At 38.8% G+C, this 27,969-nt stretch overlaps 1 protein-coding gene across 1 annotated transcript in view; it reads right to left on the reverse strand.

The window, feature by feature from the left end:
• LOC124162860 (uncharacterized serine-rich protein C215.13-like) overlaps window positions 1–27,969 on the reverse strand; it is a 225,681-nt gene that overhangs the window by 178,296 nt on the left and 19,416 nt on the right. Inside the window, exon 2 of the mRNA XM_046539542.1 lies at window positions 4,543–4,739. Within this exon, the coding sequence (XP_046395498.1) occupies window positions 4,543–4,593 (51 nt within the window). The 5' untranslated portion in view covers window positions 4,594–4,739. The remainder of the gene's footprint in view (window positions 1–4,542; window positions 4,740–27,969) is intronic.

A 27,969-nucleotide genomic window follows, 5' to 3' on the forward strand; every position in this document is an offset into this window, starting at 1 on the left:
AGAAGGATTATTTCAATTCTTTCACTCGGGTTCTTCAGTAGACATAATATCAGATCAATAATAAAAGCTCTGTTTTCATAGGCTGGTGGAGCACGTGATAGATTAATATCATTGCTCGAAGACGAGACGAAAGTAGTAAACGCAACCCTAATTTCACAAATAAGTTGATCAAAAGATAAAAAATTCATTGAAGTTAGTCTCAAAAGCTGTACCAAATTTTATGATTATCACGGTAAATGTTTAGTGCGACAAGTATGTCCTTCTCAATTAAGAGCTTCGAAGAGAATCGAAATCTTTTTTCAAATTATTTATTTATTTCTGCATAAATTACCGAGATATCTTACAAGCACACGTAAAAAACGTGCCGTATCACTATGGGACTTTCCACAAAATAACATATTTTGAGCTTCTAATGTCCACAGTAAATATGTAACAGCAATAACAATTTCTTTCCCATGAGGAATATAACCACCTCGTTCCACGGCTATAATTTCCATATCATGCAATCAAGTTTTCACCCCATCAGGAAGAAGAGACCGTTGGTATTTAAGAGCAAACACTGATATTTTGCAGTTGCGGGTTGAAATCCAACACTTTCTTTTCCCCTTCATGAAATTTACTCATTAGCACGAAATTAGAAACGGCCTAAAGAGAAAATGAACATTATTTTCTATTTCAAAAAAACTAAAAACATTTGCATTGATACATTTGATCAAAGAGGGGGAAGCATTTAAATCATTCATCTCGCCCTTGGCATCCAGATAGCTTTTGAAGACATAAAAATATGTTATTAATTAGTACTGTCTGTTGAGAAAATAATATCAGACGAGTATATCTAGTCGAAATTCTCCTTGTATCGCTCCTTTCGGCCAATCAACACCTCATCTCTCAAGATACCTTCTTAGCAAATCGACTTTCAGCAAATGTCTCTCTTTCCTTCGGCTCAACCAACCTCAACTTCGGCGTCTTTCTAAGTTTCCTCGCACATTCACCCTTGGACCACCCTCGTCCCTCCCCCTTTAAGAAAATTTGGACGGTCGCCAACGTGATGCGGCGTTCTGGATCAAGGGTCTTAAACGCCGAGATGGCCGGAGAGTCTGGGCTGGAGTCGTAGGCAGAAGAATTCAATCGCTTCTTTATGGCTCCCCGAAAGACTTTATCTGTGTCCAGGAATGTCTATGCCCTTTCAAACGGTGGACGCATAAAGCTTTTGAACCGGTGCGGCGGCAGTGGTCCAGACAGGGAAAAGCCGAGCGAAAACATCGCCTTACATCTCCTCCAACTATCTTTATCACCCCTAGCTGTACTGACTCAGTAAAGAAGAGTAAATACAAAGCAACCTAAGTCGCTGGAATTTTTAAAGGTAAAAAGGAGTATTGCCATGGTCGAAAAATTAATTTCAATTCGAAAATCCATTTTGTACGGAAAATGTACGCGGCGAATGGAAGTTCAAATTGGAATGGAAGTTCAAAATTCGGCCAATTTTAATAATAAAGCAGATGATATTTGCAAAAAAAGTTATCCAATTTTGTTTTTCGAAAACTCAAAATAATTTTGGAATATGGTTGGATAAGTTACAATGGATATAGCTAGTATTTCTTGCATTACAAGCACACGCATTAATAATCGAAATATTATTATGGCAATACAATGTGAATAAAGGATGATCCACATAAACTAAGCCTACACCTAACACTAAAATGATTAATTAACGACAAATGTGGATACTACATACTCTAAAAATTCCCTTATTTTGCACCGATACCTTCACATAATTCAGTACCCAGAAAATTGTACTATTCAGATATTTGTAGCACCGTAAAGCAAGATCACTGAAGATCTTAGTCACGAATCAGAATACGACCAATTTGTGCAAAAGAGATTTCCATAAACACATGAAACACCTCCTTCCCTTCACCTTTGTTATTTTCAACAATAAGTCCAGCCGATATTGCTAACATCTTAAGCTTCACACTCTGACTGCAAAAATCATTTTTTTTTCTCGCAAGTTCACCTTAGGTTATTACCTGGACTTAGCAGTCCCGTCTTAAATTTATTGGGCGTACATCGCATTGCTGCGGCCGTTGAAGGAAATGTCTGAAATTTATTTGGTGTAATATATCCTTATTTTCTTCAGGAATACAACATACTTAGGGCATTTCAAATGCCAAAAGAGCATCTAATAATATAATAATATGGCCATATTTCTCTCAGCACATTTACCAGGCTCATAAGTTTTATTTCTTGCCGAAATAAGACAGTCTTCCGACTCACACGATTTTCAGACACGATTTTTACACGAAAAAATAATTTCTTCTCTTGGTGACCATATCAGAGAAAGCTATAAATTTACTACTAGAATATCAGAAATTATCATCGTCGATTATCAATCTCAAGAAGCATTAAAAAATTTTATTGCATTTTTAGGTGTCATACCTAACTCAAGAGATTTCAGCGTCCAAGTACCATTAAAATTGTAAAATAAACGGATGCGTTCTATCATTCATTAGGTAGTCTTTTACTTGAACTATCCAAAAAATATTACTTGAAAAATAACATTTACAAACATATAAGGAGAGAAATTATTACTGGCATTCAGCGTTTTCCGTAGGTTTGCATTTGATTTGACTTTCCGCAACATCGGGATGATATTTGGACTCGTAAAAAGACAAAAATGTTGCAGTAAACATTTAATTATCTTACAACATTAAATTCGAATTTTTATTTTGAAGAAGTAGTTAGCCATCAATAATATCGAAGTTGGAAGTAATTACATGAAGTTAGAAGTAAAAATTTGAAAGTAACCGAATATTATGTCGAAAAAATGTCTTTCCAATATAAAAATTTTCACATTCACTACCTCATTCCGAGAGTATTCTGTAATTCTAAATCGCTTACATTTACAAAAGTTCCCTCAAAACTTTCCTCAGCTGCGAATTCCAAATTTTCCGTCTGCAATATTATTTTGTTCTATGTAAGCCATTTTTTTATTTCTTTTCAATACTTATAATATTTAATTCAATATTCCTTACTTTTACAAACGTTCCCTCAAAATTTGTCACAACTGTTTCACATTTTTTACCCTGAACCCACATGAAATGTGTGGCTAACACATTCACTAGGAAATATTATTCGAAAAAAAGAGAAATTACGGGATAATTATAAGGCCTCCGGGACATCCGTTTCCAGGAAAAGTATTCCAATTTATCCGAAATGGCCAGAGTCACACGAAGTAGAAAGTCCTCAGCCATTTAATATTACAAATTTTATGACATGACATGGTATTTAAAAGAGGAAATTATAAATTCTCTTTCGTCTCTTATCACATCATCGCATAATATAATAATTAGAAAATTATTAATTCCCCCGGATAACTCCTTCCCCGTAATGATGATGGCAAATAAATGATAATTGCACACAAGTAAGTTTTATCATTCCTCTGGGAACCCATTTTACGACCAATGGCAGGCTTACTACCTAATATAGGTTCTTTAATACATATGTTTTCCGGGTTTGTATGAAAATACTTTCGCACACCTCATTGAAAACTGTTATGCTCCCAAGCAATGTCCAAGTAGGCAGCAGTAACATTTCTCAGGGAAAACAAATTATTAATTATCCCGCGATGGCAAGATATATTTTTGGTAAAAGATACCAGATAACTTTCTCCGTACTCATGTAACTCCTCAGCAATCAATATTCCTATAGAGTCGCCATTAGAAACTTAGAAAATAATCCCGATTAATTTTTTTAATCCCTGATTTCTGGGTCTCTCAAAAATTACTTCCTTTCTCCTGTACTCTCAGTTTCCCAGATTTGCATAAACTTTTTCTACGACACGTTTTTAGTGTTTATAACGGCCGCGCTATAATGTCTAAATTTATGAATTTTAAAAATGGATGAGAAAATCAGGACAATGAGTCGCAGTCATTCAAAATAATATATTAAAGGAATCCTCCACTATTACCGTGGTGGCTGGATCCTGACACTGTAACTGCAGGGGATACAGGCACTTTCAGTTGAAATCACGGGCTTAGAATAATAAAGAGGTTGAAATTCACCTCAACGCAAGTGGTCGAACTCATTCCTCGACACTCGTGTCCCGTACACTGCTTTCAAGACTCGATCCATAAGTTTCTTAAGCAATTCTTTCATGTGAGACAAATTCCTTACCGCAATCAAGCTTCCCACATGCATAAAATCTTTTTTACTTAGTTTTTATCATCATTAAAATATCGAAATTAAATTTATAGAAAAAAATAATTTTAAAAACATGTATTTTAAATATTTCTTTCATTTTCTATGTCACTGTATGATTTACAAGCTTATGGTGGATTAAAAACTACCGCTACTGCTGGATATGCAGCACTTGAAATAAACATTCACGAATAAAATCTTTGTTTCAGGGACGTACAAACAATTGCAATTCAACAAAAACTGCGAGGTAATGATTTCCGCGTCCAGCTATGCAGTACACTGGCACGATACCCACAATGACGAAAGATAGTGGTGCCTATGTTGGGCCGTCGCCCGGGCACTCACCTCCTTGAACGCCGAGTGGTGTGTTTCGTGGCGCGTATCCGGCAGGAGCATGGTTCTCCGGCGCCTCTCGGTCTGCGGGAAGGTCGCCAGCCCGGCCACCGCAGGCTCAAAGTCGTCGTGGGGCGCCGATCTCAGGGGTCACCAGGGCGAGGCGCGGACCCCGTAACCACCGCCGCTCCGACCGACTCCTCCCGCGACTAGAAAAAAAAGTGACGGCGTCAACGGACGTTGGATGGATGCACGGACAGCCGCGCACTGCGGGAATACGCACCGCAAACCGAGAAAGATATCAAGCTTCCCGTAATCGATGGAGAAAAAACGAGGCGGGAGGGAAGGGCGTGGGAGTTGGCGGCTGATGAACGTGGTTGAGCCCGCGGCGAACTCATCACGTTTACGGCCACTTCGGTGGCCACGGTTTTAATTGTGTCGGGGCACGAAGGGGTGGGCCTCCTCTTAGCAAGGAAATAACCCTTCCCTTTCTCTCCTTCAACGGCCCTTAAACAGCCCATCCCCTTTCCATTAAAAATGCTTCTCTTTTCTCCCTTAAAAATGTAGGGATCTCGGAGTAGGGGAATTCTCGATCCCTACCCTCCCCGTAGGATAGGCCAAAGTTTCTTTATTAAAAAAATACCTGCGCAAGAGCACCTAACAACGAGGCGTCATCTGGAAAAAATTTTGGGGGATTTTAAGGGAATGGGGTCCATTTAGGGGGGTTAGCTTAAAGGGGGAACACTTAAGACCGTATCTCCAGAGGATTTCGGGAAGCTTGATTCCCCAGGACCCCCCACTTGTTATGGCCTTGCCTAACCGGCCTTCTGACACAAAAGCTGTTTTTTTTATTATAATTTTGCCTGGCTCTTCCCTCGAGGAGGCATCGGCGGTTTGGCTTTAGCATGCCGTGGAAACCCTTTCCCGAGCAATTTTTTTTCTCCAAAGACTAGGAGAGATCAAAAAAGGACGGTTCTTATCTTTGTAGGTTGATCGGAATGGATTTCGAATTATATTCATGCATCCACCTCGTCCTCTGGCGCTCATTTTTAAATACTCCGGATCAGATTGTGGGGCACGGTTGATTGGATCAAAGAAATATAGCCTTCGCTACCAATTTGGAACAAAATAACGCATATAATTCGATTCATCAAAAAAGAGGAAATATTTTCATCATTTCAAAAATACAGCTGTCCTCAACCCAAAAACGTACTGATTGTCTGTCCCGGACAGAATTAGTATCTCGTTTTATAATAAAATATCAATCACGAAATCAAGTGCATGGCGGTCGTTGGATTTGGGGAAGGGGATAGAAATAAAGATATTTAGATCGGAAGTTCAGATTATGTAGTTAACTCCAGTTTTATCTCAGGCTCATAAAGTTTATCTTTGAAAATAAACCTCAATCTAAAGGAAAAGTGAGCCTCCTACAATCTCTGCATGTGCCCAAGAATTAATTAACGAGATGGTAGCATATGAACTTAAATATAATGTCGACTGAACGAAGGAAATTCCAACTTTACTGAAGTAGGTTCGCGACGCCTTCAAGCCATAGCGCCACATGTAGTATACCCCTGCTATGGTCCCTCTGACTTTCCAATATTTACATGATGCTATACATATTCTTGGAGCATGTACACCACCGCTACCTCAGAAATCGGTTGAAATAGCTGGTGCCCCTAAATGCGTAGTAAAGATTCGACAGAAATTGTTTTCTTTTTCTGCAACCTTGCCACTCCAATGAATCATGCTATGAAATCATAAAATAAAATTTTCTAATTCATTTTACGAACCATTTCACTGATTGCGCCAATGCATTTCTCACAACCTTCAGTAGCCATGTCTGAGAAAAAGATGGTCGCTGAAGGTTTATGTGGATGATGCGGCTCACGTCACTCGAGACCAGGGGCGCAGCCAGGAATTAAGGCTAGGGGGGGTTTCAGGCACAACTAATACTGGGGGGCTTGGGGGTATTGCATACCCGCCAGGGTAAGCGGGAGGTGCGGAGGCCTTCCGCTGGAAAAAAAAATAAGATAAATGGTTGAAAATGGTGATTTTAACGGCCTTCTGAGGGATATTTTATTAATCATCACACTATTCTATAAGCAACATTAATCCAATTAAGTAAAATAGATTTAATTAAAAAATTTCTGTGAGCTCTGGGGGGAGGTTTTATCCCCCAAAACCGCCCCCTCGCTACGCCACTGCTCGAGACAGCATGTTCACGCTTTTTCTCACTTTGCTCCAGTACATCCTGTTTAATACCGTAAACCTATGAATTCAAAACGCTCACAATACTTCTACCTTTTTCTCTAAATTATAAATTACTTCCATTACAGAACTTCTGAGTACCAACGAGTATTGGCAAGGTATCCAGAATATAGCCTCACATCCCATAGGCCGGAATTCGGATCCCAGAAGCACTTGAGATTTTGAATCAATACTCACATCCAAGACTGAATTCGTTTGATGAGCACAACAAGCATACTAGTCCCTCCATTGCATGGGATAGTAAACCATAGCCCCTCGGTCACTGACCGAAAGAGGGGCCTCTGTCATTTATAATTTACAGGTGGTCACTCAAAAATAAAACCAAATTTCCCTGCCTTTTTCAGATTTTCTAGACCATTTTCACAATTTTTCAGACTGTTTCACAATGAGTACTTCGCGGAATATTAATCTTTACCAGATATAAGAATGCGATCAAGGATAAAAATTGATAACCATCACTAGATTGAACCAAAATAAAAACTAATTAAATAAATTCATTCTATTTCAAATGCAATGATAGGAGTCTGCTGTTCTGATCAATTTCAATCGTAATAAATGTTCTGATTTTCATCGGTGGCCCAATCACCATGTTTATATATAAGATATTTTTCATGGGGAAAGCACATTTGAACATTATTAATACGATGGGCACCAAAATATTGGACAGCACAATTGCGATTAGATGTTAAAAATATTACCCTTCATAACAGAAAAATAATTCTTATAAGTATGTGAACTTGTATTACAGTAGCATATGAGGGTATTGAAAAAGAATGCATGAAGAGGTACGGCCGACATTACTTCGAGCTACACAAAGCTGTGGCGAAGGCCAATCTTAATATTAAGTTACCTTCACATTTTTAACGACGAAAGTATCAAAGAGCAATCGCAATACGAATCCAAATTGCATCCATTGTCTAGGCAAATTTGCATCGACTGTAAAAAAAGTAAAGCATTGAGTCTGCAAAATTTGCAACTTTTGAAAGAATTATACCGGCTTAATGCGTAGAGAACAACATAAATCACGAAGATCATACTTTACACACAAATTACCAACCTAACAAGCAAAATGTTCACAAAATACAGTTTTTCTGCAAACAAGATTTAGCTAATTTTGTAAACGAGTCATTTAAAAATAAAATCTTTAAATACAATATCAATGAAGAATGCTCAATGTATATTTACGATGGAAAAACTAATTCACACACACTATTTCACCCTGTGAGTTGAAACAGGCTTTTCAGTCTCAGAACCTCATCTCTAAGCCAAATCCTCACCGATAGCCTTCACAATTTCTGAACATCGATTAATATTATTCTATCGAAAGCAGGAAAAACGCGAGCGAGCGTGTCGAATTCCCTCGCATAATAGTGGGCCGAAGCATACAAAACAAGCTAATTTTCACCGGCCTCAGAAATAAATTTCCTAAAAGAAACCAGCATGACATGCAAGGTCAACATCAATAATTTGTGTTCTTTTCTAAGATAACTTTCACTGTTAAAACGGTAAACATCAATAATAACCAATCCATTTGGATATTTTCTGTAAGTACGTAGGCTTACGCAAGAGAAAAGGAGTTTACTAATTTATCCCTGCAAAAATCTAATCCTTCCCTAATTTCCCTTCAGAATGACAAAGTTCCGTATGAGATATAGTTAGGATCACAAAACATCGATCACTCTTCGTTCCAATAAAACTATGAGTTCTGCTTGGATTGCGTTGATTTTCATTGCGTTGCGACGTTCAGCCCAAAGTTGGATTTAATAGGTGAAGGTAGAGCTCCCTTCTGGCTAAGCTTCCACACATTCAAGACCAGTTCCTTCCTGAAAGCCATCCGTACCGCGAACTTTTTTGGTGTTCTGCTGCACTCTCGAAAATATTAGGCACATGACATTGAATTATCCTTAATCCGACACCAGCAACACTCGCAAGGCATTAAAATAAAATCTAGGTAACATCACACGTCCCTTGTCAACTGCTTTCTTCACCCTTATCCTCGATCCAGTCTCATCTGACTTGAAGTGGGTGATATCGACGAAAGTGACACAATATTTTCAAAAAATAAAAGAAAACGGCAAGCCACGAAGAACAATCAATAGTCCCACGATGGATCAAGGTTTCAACGGGGGTCCGCCGGAATTCCCCACTGTCGGGCTGAGACCGCGAAATTTCATCGTGGAAGTGAGCGGCTTCGTTAAACTTCGCCTTCGGATTTGCAAGGCAGGCTTGACGAGGATCACACGTGCGCATAGGTTGGAATAATTACAGGGGGGTGGGGGGGTAGGCGGGCGATCAATCAGTCTTCCGCCACTGGAGACCAACGAGGCGGGCGTGAAGGACATGTAATTTCGAAGCCCCCAAACACTTGGGCAAAGTGCAATGAGATGCGGATCAACTTCATTAGTTGTAGGCAATTAAAGATTATTCTTACTACCAAATGATTCTATTGTCAATATTCTTCTTCCAAACTATTTTTACTACTTTCACAATATAACTTTAAATAAATAATTTTAATACCGTCCTGGGATTTCAGATTTAGGCACAATTGCTTCACGGAATATTAAGTTTATACAAAAATTTTGTGTGGAATCATAGGTACTCAGCTTATTAGTAAAATCATACTACGGTTAAATAAATATGTATATGTCTGGTTATATTGCACCATTTTTTATTTTTACTCTAGGTTTGCAACACTTTACTTACATCTCATTATCAGTTGCCAAAATACAGTCATTAGTGCATCAGTATCATATCAAAATCTAACCAAATTTTTGCCCAGCGTCACAAGGCGACACTTTTTATTCGTTGCCACGTTTTTAGGCAACGAATAAAAAGTGTCACCGATGTGCTTCAGAACTTCTGTAAAGGCCTGGTTACACGGTACATTAGAATGTACAAGAATCTGTACATTTTTCTGAATGGTTTTCTGAACAGATTCTTGTACATTCTCATGGACAAGATCCACGAGTAGGTGGTTACACGGTACATTTTTTCGGACATTTTTTAATGCGCAACAAATTATTTCAACTTCAAATATAAACCAATGGGGAACATGCAAACTTTTTTAAAAGTACTAGAATAATAAGATCCTTACCTCAAATGTACTTGCCGAAAATTTCGCGGATGAATAATGTTTTATAGCTGAGATATGAGTCTTTAAAAATAATCTTCATCGACTGTTTGAAAACACGTGACGGAGCGTGCGCGCGTTACATCACGGCCTGGAATCCACTGATGACAGACTGAGGAAGTGGATAGAAAAACTGTCTATTTAGGAACTCAAACGCAAATTTGGCGAATATAATTGCTGCTTTAACGTCAAACTTCGGATTGTGAATATATTGGGTTGCCAAGGCGTCGTTGAAATAAATAAAGGCGATTGTTTGGGGGGCTTTGGAAAGATTAAATTAAAATAAGTTGATTGCAGATTGTGATCTACGTTACACACCTACATCATTTGCTTAATGCAGTAAGTATATTGTAGCATGGACCTTCAATAGAAAAACGTGTGAAAACCATATAAATAGTGTATCCCATAAAACCATATAAAGTGCCCCGACGTCTAGTACCTCTATTTACTCGCCGGAGAAGTTTTTTGCTTGTGTTCAAAGGGACAAAAATAAGAGTAATGAGTGGTTGATGATCCACAGAATGGAGTCAAATACATTTTCTATATTGTCAACGGGATATCCTCAACGTAAGTACACTATTAAATAAGGGTTACCGCAGGATTTTATCAAGTTACGTATTTCACTTTGTAAACAACTCTATAAATGTACCTATCATTCTACCCATTGTAGGATCAAATTATAAGGAAAGTGGCTGTTTACGAGAATAAATTCTGATTACGGTGAAAAATAAGGAATGTAATGGGCGGCCGGCCTCTCGTCACAAGGAGCCCCTAACAAGGAATATTCTCAAAGTGTCTTTCGCCGATATCGTTAAAATTTTGTTGGATAGTAGTGTTCCATAATAAAAGCACATTTTCAAAATTTCTCGTGCCCTTAAGCCTTGTGATATAATAAACAGGACATAATAAAGGCAGTTGAATTTTAGATTTGAAAGCGAGTGTGTCGTGATTTCTCTCCATCCTTCTCCTGTGAATCGGCGCACGCTACAGGAATATACGAGAAATATGAGGCTTTTGGCAAGGTAAATTCAATATTTATTACTGCGATGCCCATAACGTTCGCTGCATGTCAACGCAACACCTAAAATTTCGACTCGCTTTGCAGTCGGTCTCGATTCAAAAACAGGAACTTGAGTAAATACAGCGTAAATAGTACTTGAATCTTATTTCTTTGCCTATCACATGCTTTTTATGACCTTTTAACGATCATTTGGATCTGAATCTTGGACAATTCTCGCGGTTCATACATTCAGCGCCTTTCCATCTGATCCTTCATTTTACCCATCCCCTTTTCTTGTGTTCCATTCTTTCGCTACCTATATCCAATCAGTGAGATATCCAAGTCAAGCAAGATCATATCAAATCGAAATAACTATCGGGGCCGTACGTAAACAAAGAAGTCGCCTATACAAGCCAGATGAAATGAATGTGTCGTTTTCGTATTCTGCCACCAGGTGACTCTGAGTTCAAATTGTATGATTGTCTGAATGAAATTAGAGCAGGCGTTCAGAAATTCATACATTCTTACATTTTGCGTGGTTACACGGTGCATTTTCGCGTTCATTCTGAGATTCAGACATTCTCACATTTTCTTGTACATTCTCATGTACCGTGTAACCAGGCCTTAAGAAATATTTTAGATGGGTAAAGGGAAAGAATCAGGCATATACGAAAGGTTATTTCCTGTGTTTAGGGATAAATGACGCTCACATGAAATGTCCGAACGAATTCTCCACTATAAGCAACTCATATCGCTTGATCAATAAATTAGTCATATAAAATTAATCATGATTGCATCAGCTCAATCATTCCGAACGTCAATGTTCGTAACCAGTAAGGGTTGATAGCGTATTACTTCGTAGACTGCAACCCGCTTATTTCGTTCGACCATTAAACTTTTACAGTCTCTTGCTAATATCCGCAAACCTTACGTGCTTGTGAGGATTTGTTCGGCGTCGATTTTCTCACCAGATCCCTTTTACCTTCACTTCAGCTCGGAATGAACGGAAAGGTGAACTTCCTCTGCTGGTTGAACTTCTACTTACATGCATCATGGCTCAGGCTCCGTGCCAGGAGACTCTGGGAGTAAGTAATCTCACGCAAATCCCGGAGGAACTCTCGAATACGGAAATTCTCGGAAATTACACCTGGTCCCATGGAAAGTGTCGGCACTGTTTAGGGTGGGAGGTTGTTTTCACGTGAAATAATGATGCCATAAAAAATCAATTTAGCGGGTAATAAATGCGTAATATTTTTACCAAAATCTCTTCTAATGCCAATTCATCTGCGGAATACTCTCACCCTAGGGCTAAACTTAACTCATCCTGAATATTCAATGTTCTTCTTTGAATATTATTTCAGTAAAAGGAACCCTTTTTTCCCAGTTAAAAACCTGCAGATAAAAAAAAACGCTTCAGTTGGTGATTTTTAAGACAATTTTCTATATTTAAACGCATACCTCGGCCTGAACGAAAGGCTGAGGTACACTTTAGTAGAGTAGATTTGTATGTTTCAGAACAATTGAGGTCAATTATCCATTAAAGGAATCATTAATTACGATATCACCAGACGAACTTTCGCTGACCCCCTTACCCCCCCCTCCAGCCCGCGAAAGATTTCCAACCTCCCCTCCTCATAAGAAATCTTCATCTGAAAATGATCTCATAGGAGCACAATATGAATTCCAAAGCCGTTGAATTACAAAGAGTCCCCACGGTTCGATAAGGCAATTATTACCTCCGGGTAAAAAAGTCAGCAAGACGGTGATACACACAGCATAATTACCCCCGCGATCTATTGAAGGTTGTCAATACTGATTTCGTGCTGTCCGCTTCCAAAAGGCATACTATTGTGTTTTTAGTCATCAGAATCGACAATTTAACGTAGTTGGAGGTGAGAGTGAAATTATCCGGCTTTGAAGACGAGAACGGAAGAGTGGAACGAGCACCGGCATCCACCTCCCTCTCCCGCCTTTCCTTACCTCCGACCCACATCCCTCTTCCGAGACACGTACGGATGTCACATAGTCGGCTCAAGAAGGAAGAATTTTATGAGCGTCGAGCACTGTGCCTGTGACATACTAATGTTTAATCTGTTATATATGTAAGAATCAGCAATATGAATGGACGCATAACTGAGTAATGGTAAATTAATGTCCACTAATACCTTCCGTTGAGTGACAGCGTCGCGGTGTGAAATTACTAAGGATTGCAGCTTCTGTAACTTGGATATTAGGTACAATTCACGGAATATATTAACGTAGTTCCAATTACTAATGTTTATTCTGCTATATATGCAAAAATCAGCGATACCAATGGACGCATAACTAGTAATGGTAATTACAATCCACTCATACCTTCCGTAGAGTGACAGCGTCGCGGTGTGAAAATACTATGGATTGCAGTTCCTGTAACTTGGATCGATGCGACACCATTTTTTCATTTTAGCGTGGTGGTTTTACGAAGTAAAAAAATTCGAAACGGAAAGGTTGTAATATGATTTAATTATCAGAATATTACTGAGAACTCATGTTCTGGGGGGAGGTTTGTTCTTCCACATCTCAATAGATAAATGTTTGCTTTGAACGGTATAGCTGTTTTATCCTTCGAATGAATCAAATTTTCTAAGACTCATTCAGGGTATGGTATTTGGAGCAGGCGACCGACAGCTGAGGTCATTTCCGCCATGAGGGAAGGGTAGGTAAGGAAGGGTGAAGAGAAACCCGACGTCGGCATTAGCTTGCTCTGAACGAAAGGCGCCAAGGGGACAAACGGCTTAACGTCCCATCCGACGGACGCTCAAAATGTCCTCCACACAACATTCAAGCAGGGATTGGACAGACTCTGAAAATTCTCTGCCGCTGCCGGGATTATGAACCCGGGCCCGCCGGGTGGGAAGCCAACACTCTAGCCATCACAACAACCCGATCCCCAAGTTATTCTATTTATAAGCCTGGCGGTACCGTGACTCAAATGTGCTTATTTCTGCTTGTTGTGAGTAACACGATATCGTAGCATTTCCTGGAGCACAAATTTGTGATTATGATGTATTACTTTGTTCTATTTACCAATCACCAGGTGAGCGTCGAAGACCCTTTCCGTTCCCTTAGTTGGCTTTTAAAGCGTAAGATAGAAACAGAGTGAAAACCGGGGTAAATATGTAGTGGATGCACACGAAAAAATCATTACATCCTGCATAAATAGAAGCGTAATGATATATTTGCACTTAAAAAGAAAAATTTCCCGTTGAGCGCGTATGTATTTAAGCACATACGAACTTTTGCGATGTGTAGCCAAAGACAACAAAAGCAGTAATGGAAACTAAATCCCATTGATAAGCAGTATACAATACCGTTTGTGGCTGATGATACGGTACAATTTCCTATTGACAATAGAAATCAAAGTAGTCGACATCTGGTGGTCAATTTCAGAAATGAGACAGAGGTGATCGGTCGGTTTGTTTACTAGTGCTTCAGCCTGGCGGTGAGCGAAACGGGTGTGTTTTCAGCAATTTTGTGAAGCGAATACTGATGCATATCTCAGTTGTGAATTTTGGATGAAATAATTATCTCCACATCCGACATTTTGGACCCAGTAGAGACTTCAAGAGGCCCGTCGTTGAAGTGGAACGCTGTAATCACATATTGGAAGTTGTCGTGATTGAAGCACTGAAGTATTTGGTTCTTATAATGGACTTTTGCGTACAAACAAGCGTTATTAATGGCATGTCACACGAGATACACACTTTTCGGAAGAAAATTGGTGCTTCTTTTTCTGTTTTCGTGTATGTATAATGTTTGATGATTTTATTGACCATCTATTACAATAGATCATTATTATCATCAAACAATATGATATGCATCTCCTCACATACGCCATCCGTCCTCAATAAGCTAATATCTTTTGTTTAAAGGTTGTGAATAAAGATCCAACCTGTATCTCTTAAGGGAATTCCCACTCAGAAACCCTCATTGATGTATTAATTAGCCAATCTCCGTTTGTACTGTTTTTCCTTTCATGATTTTGATTCCCTGTGCCAGGCTATCTTGCTATTCATGCTAGAGTAAAAATTTAAAACTCCATAAACAAGTTTTGTTACTAATAGCTTAACATAAGCTATTCTTCGTGACTCCTGTCATCGAAAATCACGCAAGTCATTACAATTTATTCTTCGAATCGAATCCATACCATGGGCTAAGTCCAGATTCAATTCCGAATAATCCACCAGTAAAAAGGTCGCTCAAAACAATGACAATAATATAAAACAAACTTGCAAAATGTCACAGTGAGCAACAAAGCAGCCCATACAATGAATATCTTGTCTTAAAATTAAAACCTTATCTTTACATTGGGATCAAGGCAAATAAAATGAAAATCCATATGCTGAGAATATTACTGAAACATTTCCCGTTGGAAAATAGCGATATACCATTGTGTAAAACTCCATTGCCTGCGTCCTACGTCTTCTGTAGAGTTAAGTATAAATACATTAAGACAACTTAAAAGTCTCGAAATTGATGTTTAAAACTATATTAAAATGTAAATCTTCGAAAAAAAAAATGCGTCCACTTGCAATGGTTCCTAAAGCAACATATGATTGTTCAGCGGGATATGACAATAGTGTAATAGATTCAAGCATTATTCCTAAACGGGGGAGAAGTCTTGTGAGAAGATTGATTCTCTCTCGAGATCAAAAAGGGATATTACGATCGAAATGCCAGTCGATCAGGAATGAGTTTGAAATATGGTGTAGAGGTTGGAGGAAATGTTATCGAGGCGAAGTAAAGATAATATTATACAATCATTCGGATGAGGATCATCTCCTGGTGCTCGTCTATGTCAAATAATTTTTGAAAATATAGCTGAAGACGTACAGTTTGTAGTTATCAACGACGAAGTCTCACAGGCTAGTCGAAATACTGCTGGTTTTAGAAGAAGCGATAAAGGTTAGAATAATCCAAATGTGAGTTGAAAATATTTCACGTGTTGTTAAAACATATTTGAATATTTAAATTAAACTTTATGACTTATTTTACAGTATTATGGATATTTTCGAAGAGGTGATGAGTCGACTCATGAATTTGCAGAGGAAGGGAACATTCTTACAATCAAGGGAGTTGGCTGAAAGTGAAAATTATTTTGTGGTACGAGTAGGGAGAGCAAGAGGAGAACAAACTGCGTATATTAGTCATAAGGAGGAGAAAATATGGATTAAACTACCAAAATATTTAATTTCAAAAGTAGGATAGGTAGAATGGTTAAATAAAAACATTTGCGGGGCTGTTTTCAAAGAAAACTTGTATATAACATAATGAAAACTTAAAATTTATGTACTTAGTAGAATAAAAATATATAAGTATATCACACAATAAAAATGTGGTTTGACTTAATTACACCCTAGAAATATCTAATTGTAGGATTAAAAACAAATACAATGATCAAAACATATGAATAGAAAATATCTTACATGCATAACAGACCTTTCCGATCGAAATGAAAATGACATTAATCATTGATTCGTGTATTACGTTGAAGGAGGAACATTTTTTTGTAATAATTGTCAAAAATCTTTGAATAAGGATACCAGTGTACCATTACAATGGACCCTGAATAACTTGGGGATCGGGTTGTTGTGATGGCTAGAGTGTTGGCTTCCCACCCGGCGGGCCCGGGTTCATAATCCCGGCAGCGGCAGAGAATTTTCAGAGTCTGTCCAATCCCTGCTTGAATGTTGTGTGGAGGACATTTTGAGCGTCCGTCGGATGGGACGTTAAGCCGTTTGTCCCCTTGGCGCCTTTCGTTCAGAGCAAGCTAATGCCGACGTCGGGTTTCTCTTCACCCTTCCTTACCTACCCTTCCCTCATGGCGGAAATGACCTCAGCTGTCGGTCGCCTGCTCCAAATACCATACCCTGAATGAGTCTTAGAAAATTTGATTCATTCGAAGGATAAAACAGCTATACCGTTCAAAGCAAACATTTATCTATTGAGATGTGGAAGAACAAACCTCCCCCCAGAACATGAGTTCTCAGTAATATTCTGATAATTAAATCATATTACAACCTTTCCGTTTCGAATTTTTTTACTTCGTAAAACCACCACGCTAAAATGAAAAAATGGTGTCGCATCGATCCAAGTTACAGGAACTGCAATCCATAGTATTTTCACACCGCGACGCTGTCACTCTACGGAAGGTATGAGTGGATTGTAATTACCATTACTAGTTATGCGTCCATTGGTATCGCTGATTTTTGCATATATAGCAGAATAAACATTAGTAATTGGAACTACGTTAATATATTCCGTGAATTGTACCTAATATCCAAGTTACAGAAGCTGCAATCCTTAGTAATTTCACACCGCGACGCTGTCACTCAACGGAAGGTATTAGTGGACATTAATTTACCATTACTCAGTTATGCGTCCATTCATATTGCTGATTCTTACATATATAACAGATTAAACATTAGTATGTCACAGGCACAGTGCTCGACGCTCATAAAATTCTTCCTTCTTGAGCCGACTATGTGACATCCGTACGTGTCTCGGAAGAGGGATGTGGGTCGGAGGTAAGGAAAGGCGGGAGAGGGAGGTGGATGCCGGTGCTCGTTCCACTCTTCCGTTCTCGTCTTCAAAGCCGGATAATTTCACTCTCACCTCCAACTACGTTAAATTGTCGATTCTGATGACTAAAAACACAATAGTATGCCTTTTGGAAGCGGACAGCACGAAATCAGTATTGACAACCTTCAATAGATCGCGGGGGTAATTATGCTGTGTGTATCACCGTCTTGCTGACTTTTTTACCCGGAGGTAATAATTGCCTTATCGAACCGTGGGGACTCTTTGTAATTCAACGGCTTTGGAATTCATATTGTGCTCCTATGAGATCATTTTCAGATGAAGATTTCTTATGAGGAGGGGAGGTTGGAAATCTTTCGCGGGCTGGAGGGGGGGGGTAAGGGGGTCAGCGAAAGTTCGTCTGGTGATATCGTAATTAATGATTCCTTTAATGGATAATTGACCTCAATTGTTCTGAAACATACAAATCTACTCTACTCACTTTCAAATCAAGACAAATTGTTACAATACAATAGAGTGTACCAAATATTACGTCATAAAACAAGTGAAAATACAGCCAGTAGAACGGGTGTGATGAGCCCTGAAAGGATTAAATACAATCATTTGAAAGAAATATGTGATTTTCACGGGATTGCCAGATTGCTTTGGCATCTCTCCTTCAATCGATCATGAAAATGGATTCTAGGTAATGAAAACTTAATGTTAAATTTTCAATATTTTTTTGCTATAACTGTATTGAAAAATAAGAGTAATTAAAAATCTTTTGATTTCCTCCAGTCGTTGATACAAGATTGTCTTTTGACACATGATATTTTTAAAAATGCCGCTATCACGATGCGATGAACATAATAACGATTGACCTTGAGTTTCGATGAATTTGAATTTCTGTTTAGCAGGTCATCACGAAGCAAGATATAAAATCTCCAGTGATATCTTAATCGCCAAATTATTATTAGGTCCTTGATACAAAGTTCTTAAAATGAAGCTCTCACCCATAATTTCATCGTTATAATTATAGCTGAGAAAAGTTAAGGAATGGCAACTTTCATATTTTTTGATATAGCATATTAATTTCGGCGAATATTTGACGGATGCTTTCATGACGCTTGATAATATTTATATACAGCTCGCTACTAGTATAAACCCTTAATTCCATAGTTATTAGTTTTACGGAAAAAATTTTACTATCTAGTTCCCACGAAATCAGAAAAATAGTGATTGATATATAATATTTTACAATTATTTTACACAGTTTCAACTCTGAATCGCATCTTTTCATAATAAAAGATTATACTAGGAACTTGTCAACATCGAAACGATTTCTTAATCCTTACATTGTATACGCACTCATTTTTGCTTTACACTTCATTTTATCATGAACATGGCCGCGTAATATTTTTGTATTATCCAAACAACACGTGAAATGCTTGCGGCTGAGCGAGCGACGAGGTTTTTACATTATCAATGCGAGGAATTAAGTTTCGATATTTGCTAACCGCGCAGGCCTGCGGATGATTTTTACGCTTTTTTGGTACCACATAGGTTTATCCTAACTCTTCGGTGTCTTGTGGCTCAAAAAGTGAAAATAGCTACAATTTGATCGAGACCCGAACTAAGATATCAAAATAACGAACGAAAATATCAAAAAACCGAGCGTCAAGATCACTGAAGAGAACTTTGATAAGATAGGAGTAATGAGCCAAGTTCACCTTCTCCCTGCGAGTTGAGAGATTTCCCTGAAATTGTCACACATTATCTCTCTTTCGGGGACGCTGCCATTATTACCCTGTTGAGAATTACATGGATTTTACACAACTTTCCACTTATCCCCGGAGTTTGTCGGATGCTATATATAGCTTCTATCTCACCATATAATTACAAATTGTCTATTTAAATGATGATCGTTTAATTTTTTGGAATATGACAATTTTGTTGTTATACTGCGCGAAAATTTGTTTTTTACGTATATTCACTTATATTTTAATAAATATATTTCGGAAAATTCTACAATTATTTTTTGCTGACCAACCGGTTATAAAATTGCCCAACCAAAACCACAACCAGATGACAGACAGCACGGTTTACAAGCGGGACAGTGTTCTGAGATTCGTTGGGCATGCTGCCTTGCGGATGACTCTTTGCGAGTTGTTTAACCTTGTTCTAGATACAGCAAGGACTCAATGGTTTTCCTTCAAAGCACAGAGTACTATTTTAGACATCTAATTTTAAAATGACTTTTGGCTTACTGCGTAGCGATAACCGCACATTGACTGTCGAAGCATGCGAGTAACGAATATTTAGGAGTTGGTGACCACCTTGTAGTGTGATTAAGCTAAGGATCAATTCAACATTTTATCTGATTTATGTATACATAACCGAGACAATAACCATATCCCTCCTTAAGTTTATAATCGGCGAGTCCTCAAAGTGATTTTCATAATTTATCTCCAACTCAAATAACAACATTACGATTGTAATTATCGTAGAACGTAGAGATAACACTGGGTGTGCCGCAAATGGCACGAATGTTCGCATTAAAGTCAGAAATTTAATTTCAAAGTCTATCCTTAGTGACTGTGAGATCATTACACTTCCATCCTCAATCCAATCAGCACTGAGATTAAATGTTGAACCTAGAAAAGGCAAAGTACACCATAATCTGAAGGAGTTTTTCGCACTGATTTCAGAGCAAAATACAACGGTAGCTAAATACGAGGCCCATTTTGAAGAAAAAAAAATCACCTTTAACTATTCCATACTTAATTTTCACGGTCCTACGACACGTACTGGGGATACCACAAGACGGTGGGTCGCGCGGTAGCATAAATTAAAATTGCGGGACAGAAAAAAATACTATTTTCATTTTACAAGGATATTAGTCACTACAACATAGTGAAGCCTGAAATCCGCGAATGCAAACTTTGAAATGAAATGTCCTCATTAATAACAGAGAAATAAATTGGAATTTTGGCATATTTTGCGATTGTAATTGAATTTCGTAAAGGACAGGAAGAACATGAAAACCAGCGAGTCCAAATTCTGCAAACTATCTCTCTTAAAGTACAAATTGTTTCGTCACCTGCGGCATCATGGAATTCACCAGTAAATCTATTGCTCAGTTCTCAAATAAGCGCATTTTTAATGCTATCAACCATTTCTAATCACCTATAAATGAGGAATTATTGGAATACATATTTCATGTTACATATTTGATCTCGCTTATGCCATGGTGAAATCCGTTTACGCTCATAAAAATTTGGAATAAAACATTCATCGGATATTACTCCCAATTAATTGAGTGACTAATTATTGACTAATTTATAATAAAATGATAAAATTTTGTAGCTAAATGGCAATTAATGTATTCTAAAAATTGATATACCTTCGATAAATAATTCTATTGGCAAATTAATAATTATTTTTGTGGTTACTAGCTTCAGGAGACGTTGAATAATATCTCATATTCTGACAAAATATTTTCTTCTGCAACAAGCAAATACCCATTTTTCATCTCTTTAGCACAGCAGAAGCCACCAAAGAAATTCCAACATGACACTGCAAACGGATGCCTTGCAACGGGTTCCAACTAGAATGACTAGCGTGACTTAGGCAGCGAGTTGGCTAAATCCGGCATCGCCCTAGCCAATGTTGCGCAACAGTCCCTTCAAACGGTTCCTAACAGAGATTCACCTTCGGAGAGCACCATTTGAGCATTGGCTCCTACTACACACCCACGACTCTCTGCATCAGAATTTGTGATCACGGGATTATCGAATTAATCAATGGCCACCAAGATAGCAGTGACATTGCATAATGCTCGTGACGGTCACGTGAGACATGCAACCTTCCCAAATGTGGTAAAAGCGGAATCAAACGGTGGTTTTCTAGTCATTCGGCCGCTCTTTCTAAGGATTCATGCATAAAATCTCATTACTCTTTCGGGTATTCCCAGATGATCTGCTTCTATTTTCGAAAGAGTAGACTTTGCAGAAAAAATGTATTTCACCCAGGACGAAGACAATGAGGTTGAGTAAGAGTTTAGTTTAGGAAAGCATACCAAGAAACTGCGATAAAAATAAAGAGTATATTCTCAACGTATTTTATAATTTTCACAGTCATCATTTTACAAGGCTTACTTCAAACAACGATTCCCTCCGCCGAAGAATTTTGACAAACAAGGAACCACTAATATCTTCCGGCATCAAATTACACTTCAACTATCCGATTTATTTACTCAGTATAAGTTTAATTTATCTATTGAATATTTTAAAATGGAAAAAGATTTAAATAGCCTAGAATCCGCCTGTAAATGAGGAAAACACCAATTAGTCTGAACAGCTTTTAGCTTGCTCCAGTCTTACCATGGTCTTCTCCAATTTGAACACCATCTCATCGGCGATTGATGGTGAGTGATTAATTCTACCGCTCAACTAAGAAAAACAAATGTGTTGAGCTTGACATACTTAATTTTATATGATATTGCACATTTATTAGGGCCATATATTTCATATGAGGGATTCAAGTAATGCAACAGGCAATTGATTAAAAATAAAAATTGTACTCGAACGCCAGACTCGTACGTTCCATCACTTCTCGCAAAGTAATTTTTGTATTCAACGATATGATTAAAAAATCTGTTCTCGATTAAGTTAGCGGTCAAACCTAGGATTGAATATCGACCACGAATTCTGGAAACAAGTCCTTAAAAACACCCAATCCATTCAACCATTCAAACGGTAAATAATTTCATCTTTTTTCCTAAATGGCCCTTTCCTATTCTTAATTCCAACTCGACTCCGCTTATGTCTCGTTAAAAACTAGATACTTGCAAGATTAGTAAAATTTATAAAATTCCAAAACTGATTGCGGTAAGTGGATAGTCAATTCAGTAAGGTTGCATTTTTGCTGATTCAGGCGCAGAAAACCCTGGTGAATGAATCCCAACCTTGGTTGACGACATTTACTTCTTCCAACTTTGGGGAGCAGCCAGAAAATTCATCTTAACGTGATTCACCTATACACAATGGACTTGACGAAGGCCGTAAAAATAACAAAATTGATGCCTGTTTTTTTTTATAAAGTTAAACAAAAGTTTAATTCCTGCAAATCATTATGGATTACCAATAATATTCAGGAGCATAGATGAATAGTATTTCATTGTGCAAGAAGTATTATTTGAACGCCATGCAAAGCAATTCAAGTTTGAACGGTGTACACTTTATTTAAGCCCTTTGGTAAAAAGGTCATCAACAAAAACACATAATTTTTCTGATAACACATTTAAGATGCGTTCCTGAAGAGCTTGGCCGAGTGAACACTTCCCATATAACCAACATATACCCTACCCTAATAAAGTGGAGACCCACTTAGGCATCCGAACCACTGAAGCCTCCCAATCCTCGAAGAAATCTCTTTGCAAAAGGATACTCCATCAACACGCGCAGCTTCAAGTTTCCAAGATAGGAATTAACAACATCGGCGCTTCGCCACCAAGTCAACCTCTCCCTCCCTTCCGTGCCTTCCAATCTCCACACAGCACACAAAATAAATTTTAAAAACATAGCAACGATTAGCATGATATTTACTGCGCAGAATTGGGACCATTTCGTGTACCAGATCTCAATGGCGAACGTTTTGCGCGTGAACCGTCCCTAATGCTTCGCTCTGCGTCCAACAGTGTTTCCAAGGAGTTTTTTCCTCCAATTATCTTCCTGGAGTCCCGGGAAGAATTGGTCAGAAAATCGGGACAAAATAAACATAACTTTCAGCGATAACTTTGGTCACTTGATTTGAATATTTTCCTGACGTACTATTTTTTAAGTTTAGAAATGAGACGTATATAAATATTCATAAATCAAGTATAAAACTTTCAACAAGCCTATAGTAGTAAGATATTAAAATGTGTAATAAATGCATAAACTCTCTTGGTCATCGGCCAGCTTCTTTGGCTGACGCCAATTTTTATTATCCGCTGGCAATAGAGGCGACGCGACGCTATAGGCTGCCCTTAATGGACATATCTACTCGAAAGTGATCTGTAAATAACGAATGAGCGACAACCCCAAAGGCGAGCTTTATTAAGTTATTGCTCTTTGCTTACTACTGAATATACAGGTCAATGCTAGCGAAAAAATACTCGGCTTCTTTCATTCCTTTGATACACATTCCGTAAGAAAAAGATAAAGCCAATATTTGTCCTTGAGGTAATCACTCGAAATGAAGTAGATTTTCTGTAGTATTCCGTTTGAATGACCCTAGCTATTTCGCCTAATTCCGTCATTCTTTATAAATAAATTAACCAATACCTTCGGTCTAGAACGGCAGCTACCCTAGCACAGGAGCAATGTGTACCTACTAGGCACTTTTTAAACCATTCATCCCTAGACTATTCTCATGTCACCTCACAAGCTATGTATTCTTCCATCAACTCCAAAGCATTTTGTTTGATTTTTTAGCACCGCCAATTCAACCACCGACTCCCACGATAATTTCCCAACAAATTCCAAATTTGCTGACGGCCCCCCTCTAGGACACTGGTACACTCGATATGCATCTCTGTATTTCAAGCAGGGAAATGAGGCCGGTATTCCAGCGGTACCCTACGGTTTGTAATGAGTAAGAAATATGGCGCACCACAGACAAGGAATCTTTGCTTGTAGGTTTTCTAATCGGAGGTGCTGTCCTAGCTACTAATTTGACTGTAAGGGAGCAGCAACTGACTTAAGCAGCTTTCCACGCCCCTTTCGGTGGAAAGGTCTTTTCATTTTTCAAAATTCCCACCAGAAGGACAGACAAGAGTTCTTGAAACACCTACCAAACAGCACCAAGTAGGGATAGAGATTCCAATACCCATGTCTTTCGCGTAAATGTAATAGTACTGAAAAAATGGATATACTATTGAAACAGTGCTGCGAAAGCTTCAAGCTAAATTGGGATTGCTTAGAAAAACTTGCCAGAATTTTAAGTGAGCCACATCACGCGAGTACCTACCTATTCTGTAGACACAATAGACGGATGTACGCTGGCTTGATAAATTATACCATTTCAGTTTGCTTACCGACGCAATTGAGACTTCAGATGTCTAAATAAGGCATTGTATTCTTTATACCAAATCTTGATCTTAAACAGATTTTTAATTCGTACCCAACTTTGGATGAAATCATTGTTCGATCCGCCACCGATATTGAATCCCAATTATTAATCTAAGAAAACAAAGCTAAACATATACATGCAGACAGTAAATAGTCCACGGCGGCGGTATCCGCGGGTATATTTTGCGGCATATAGCTCTTGCCAACTTCGACGCCGTGAGTCTCTACCACGCGAATTGGTCATCAACGGTTCAAAATTGAGTTCCAAGAATAAAAGTATGGAACTTAGATTAAATATTACGAACTAGCAGGCCACTAGGGCGTTGCTCAGGAAGGATAGAGAATTGGGTACCTTGGAACTTGAAATTCATGGTCACGTAGCAGGATTTTTATGCTTTCTATTTGAGCATGTCAATAAGTGTGCATACCCGGCAGGATATCCACCAGCAAAAGTTGTATGACGAGACGAAACAAAAAGTAACGAGAAAAGACGCAAATGACACCAAGGGCGCAACCGAAAGTAGGACTACGGTGTTCGGAAGCATGAGGTGCACCTATGCACTAAACTTGGTCGCAATCCGTGCAGCCGTATGGAAACGCATAGCGGAGAGACAAACGGAAATCTTCATGTGTCCTATTGCTGATCGGATTCCGGGACATTATGGAACTAATTTACAGCAGACTCGTGGCGTGAAGCTGTTTTCGGCATGGGCCTCCACCTCCATTCGAACCTTGTTGGCTAAAATCTACCATTGGCAACGCAAAATCCAATCCCCTTCACACTCTAACATTCCGCATTGCGTCCGGTTTGGCTAGAGTCTTACATCCTCTTTCTCCCTTTTTCTGTGCATGAGGGCTCACCCGCAAACAGACAGACACAGCTCACACACCCACATCACCATCATAGTCCTCCCTCGCGTGCTCGATCCGCGCCTCGCGTGAGATCACAGGACGAAACTTCAGTGTGGAGGCATGGAGGAGAGAAAAAGTTTTTGGGGCGGTTTTATAGGGAGACCGTGGCGGGTTTTCCCGCAGAAATGAGGTGGCAGGGGAAATAAAGTTGTGTAGAGACAGGCGAGAGGGATGGCGACCACGCGAGGCCGGCGGTGGTAGGTGAACCCGTCGCCCCGGGCGGACGCTTTGCGCGGCGGCTAATGCTGCACTGCGCCTGGAAAAGTTTTCACCCCAACGAGAGTGAGGTGCAATGGGTCATCGCACTTCTCGCGGAGGGAAACGCTGCGGGGGAATGGTGCCGGTAGTCCCAAATTCAGAAGAAAGTGGCCGATGTGGGTGCAATGGCCCCTCGATCAATCACCGTTTCAACCTCAAGGTTGGTTTGATGGGTGAGGAGGGCCGATCGAGCAAACGGCGAGTTAAATCCCCTATTCAGGGTGGAGGTTAGGGTTTGCTGAGGATGGCAAGGATTCGATTGTGGTGGTAGCGCAAAAATGTTTTGTTCTTATGGAAAAAATAAATTTATTGTAATTAAAATCAATAAAGAGATATGAGAGATAATTCATTCTCTAGGTATAAAAATAAAATACCACTAACCAAGGAAAAGTAACGAGAGGGTGGAAAGGCAGGTATCTGGAGCAGGCGACCGATTGATCAGGTAATTTGCGGGAGGAGTTGGGAAGAATGGGTAGCAAGAAACCTGGCGTCGGCTTTAGCCTACTCGAACACGAATAAGTTTATCAGATAGCAAAATTACGAAGTCACAGAAAATTTAAGTGCAGCTTTTAGGATGTTCATCATCATCTACCTGTCACTCTAATTTCCGTATGAATGTAGACGTGAAAGTAATGAAAATGGCGGTAAAAAGAGATGGAAGACTCATTGGATTTCCTATAACAGTTTTCGGAAAATCACTAATTTAATGTATGCAACCACCCAAAAGTGTCTGCCTGCCAAAATTCTTAAGAGGACCAGAACCATTTCAGTCGTGCATCAAAAAAAAAATAAATCGTTCAAAAACACACATGCAACGCAACGCACACGCCACAGCAATACAACTACTTCTAGAATGGATATAAATTTGTCGTCCATTACGGGTCACAAAACTTGTGCTCCATATTCGATTGCCTCTCGAAGGAATAAACTATTGGATTGAAGCCATTATTTTACTATGATAGATGAAGAGTTAAAAAAATACCATCTGTATTATTTCACTGAGTTTTACTTGGCCAAACAGTTTTCACTGCATATGCACCATCTCACAGCAAGCCCCTTGAGAACGACATAAACGTGCTATTAACAGTTGAGAATAACGAATATCCATGAAATGGTACCCAAAAGTATACCAATGTCATCATCAATGAATTCACATTAACGGGAACATTTGTCTATACCCGTAATTTTCTTATTTCTCGAACTTATCGCACCGTATTTCCGTTTATTATTTTTGACACAACATTTAATGAAAGACTTATTCTTGACAAAAGTGGACCAATAAGAAGCTCTTATAGCAACTTCCTTGAATCTAACCATTGTAATACCATATATTTTAACTTTTATTGCATAATGCTACTGTAATTCAATAGCAGTATTTTTGGAAATCTTCCAGCGTTTTGGAGGCAACCGGCATGGCAATCTCTTGCGTTATTAGTCCAAAAAGTTTTGAAGGGGACGGATTTGGTGCATTCCCGGCTAATTAGTGGAATGAATCCAAAATTCTCACCCGAATATGATCCCGAGAGGAATTCGAGAATTCTAAAATTTCGAACGTATTCCGCTCTAAATGATTAATCCATACACAGGCCGACAAATACAATCGGCATTGAAAGGAAAATAATGCTCACTCGGTTAACAGATCAACCACAGGTAATACTCATTTCTTTCCACTCCAACATATTTTTCTTTCGCGTTCTTTTCCGGAGCATTGTGGCCGAAGATAGCCTGGTCGAAAAAGCATTTGCCTTAATGTCACAAAGTCTTGCACCGCATAATTAGGGCGAAAACTCTCCGAAGAACTAGACACCCAGACCTTAATTTGGTAAAGAGGCTTCATGGCAGAGTAACCTTTTCGTGATATTGCAGAGGTCAAAGGAAAATTAAACGCCCTTCCTATCCTGGGAGTATTTCCTTCGCCGAGACAACAGAATAAGATAGGCTAAACTCAAACTGCTTTAAATAACGCCCTTAAGCTATGGCTAAGTGTATAATCAGCAACCTCTCCTCACATTTTCATTCCGTGACATTTGCATGGTAATGGAGTTGACAACCAAAGAGAAAAAAGTAATTAAAAAAGAAAGCGTATGCCGTTGTGTTGGTATTTCTATTTTTGACTTGCGTCTATTTAACAGGGACGTCAGATCACAAAAATGTACGAGCTCATAAATACTCTCCCTGGCTGGCTATCAGACAATAGA

Source organism: Ischnura elegans, chromosome 1 (genome assembly GCF_921293095.1).
Source record: "Ischnura elegans chromosome 1, ioIscEleg1.1, whole genome shotgun sequence".
NCBI lineage: Eukaryota > Metazoa > Arthropoda > Insecta > Odonata > Coenagrionidae > Ischnura > Ischnura elegans.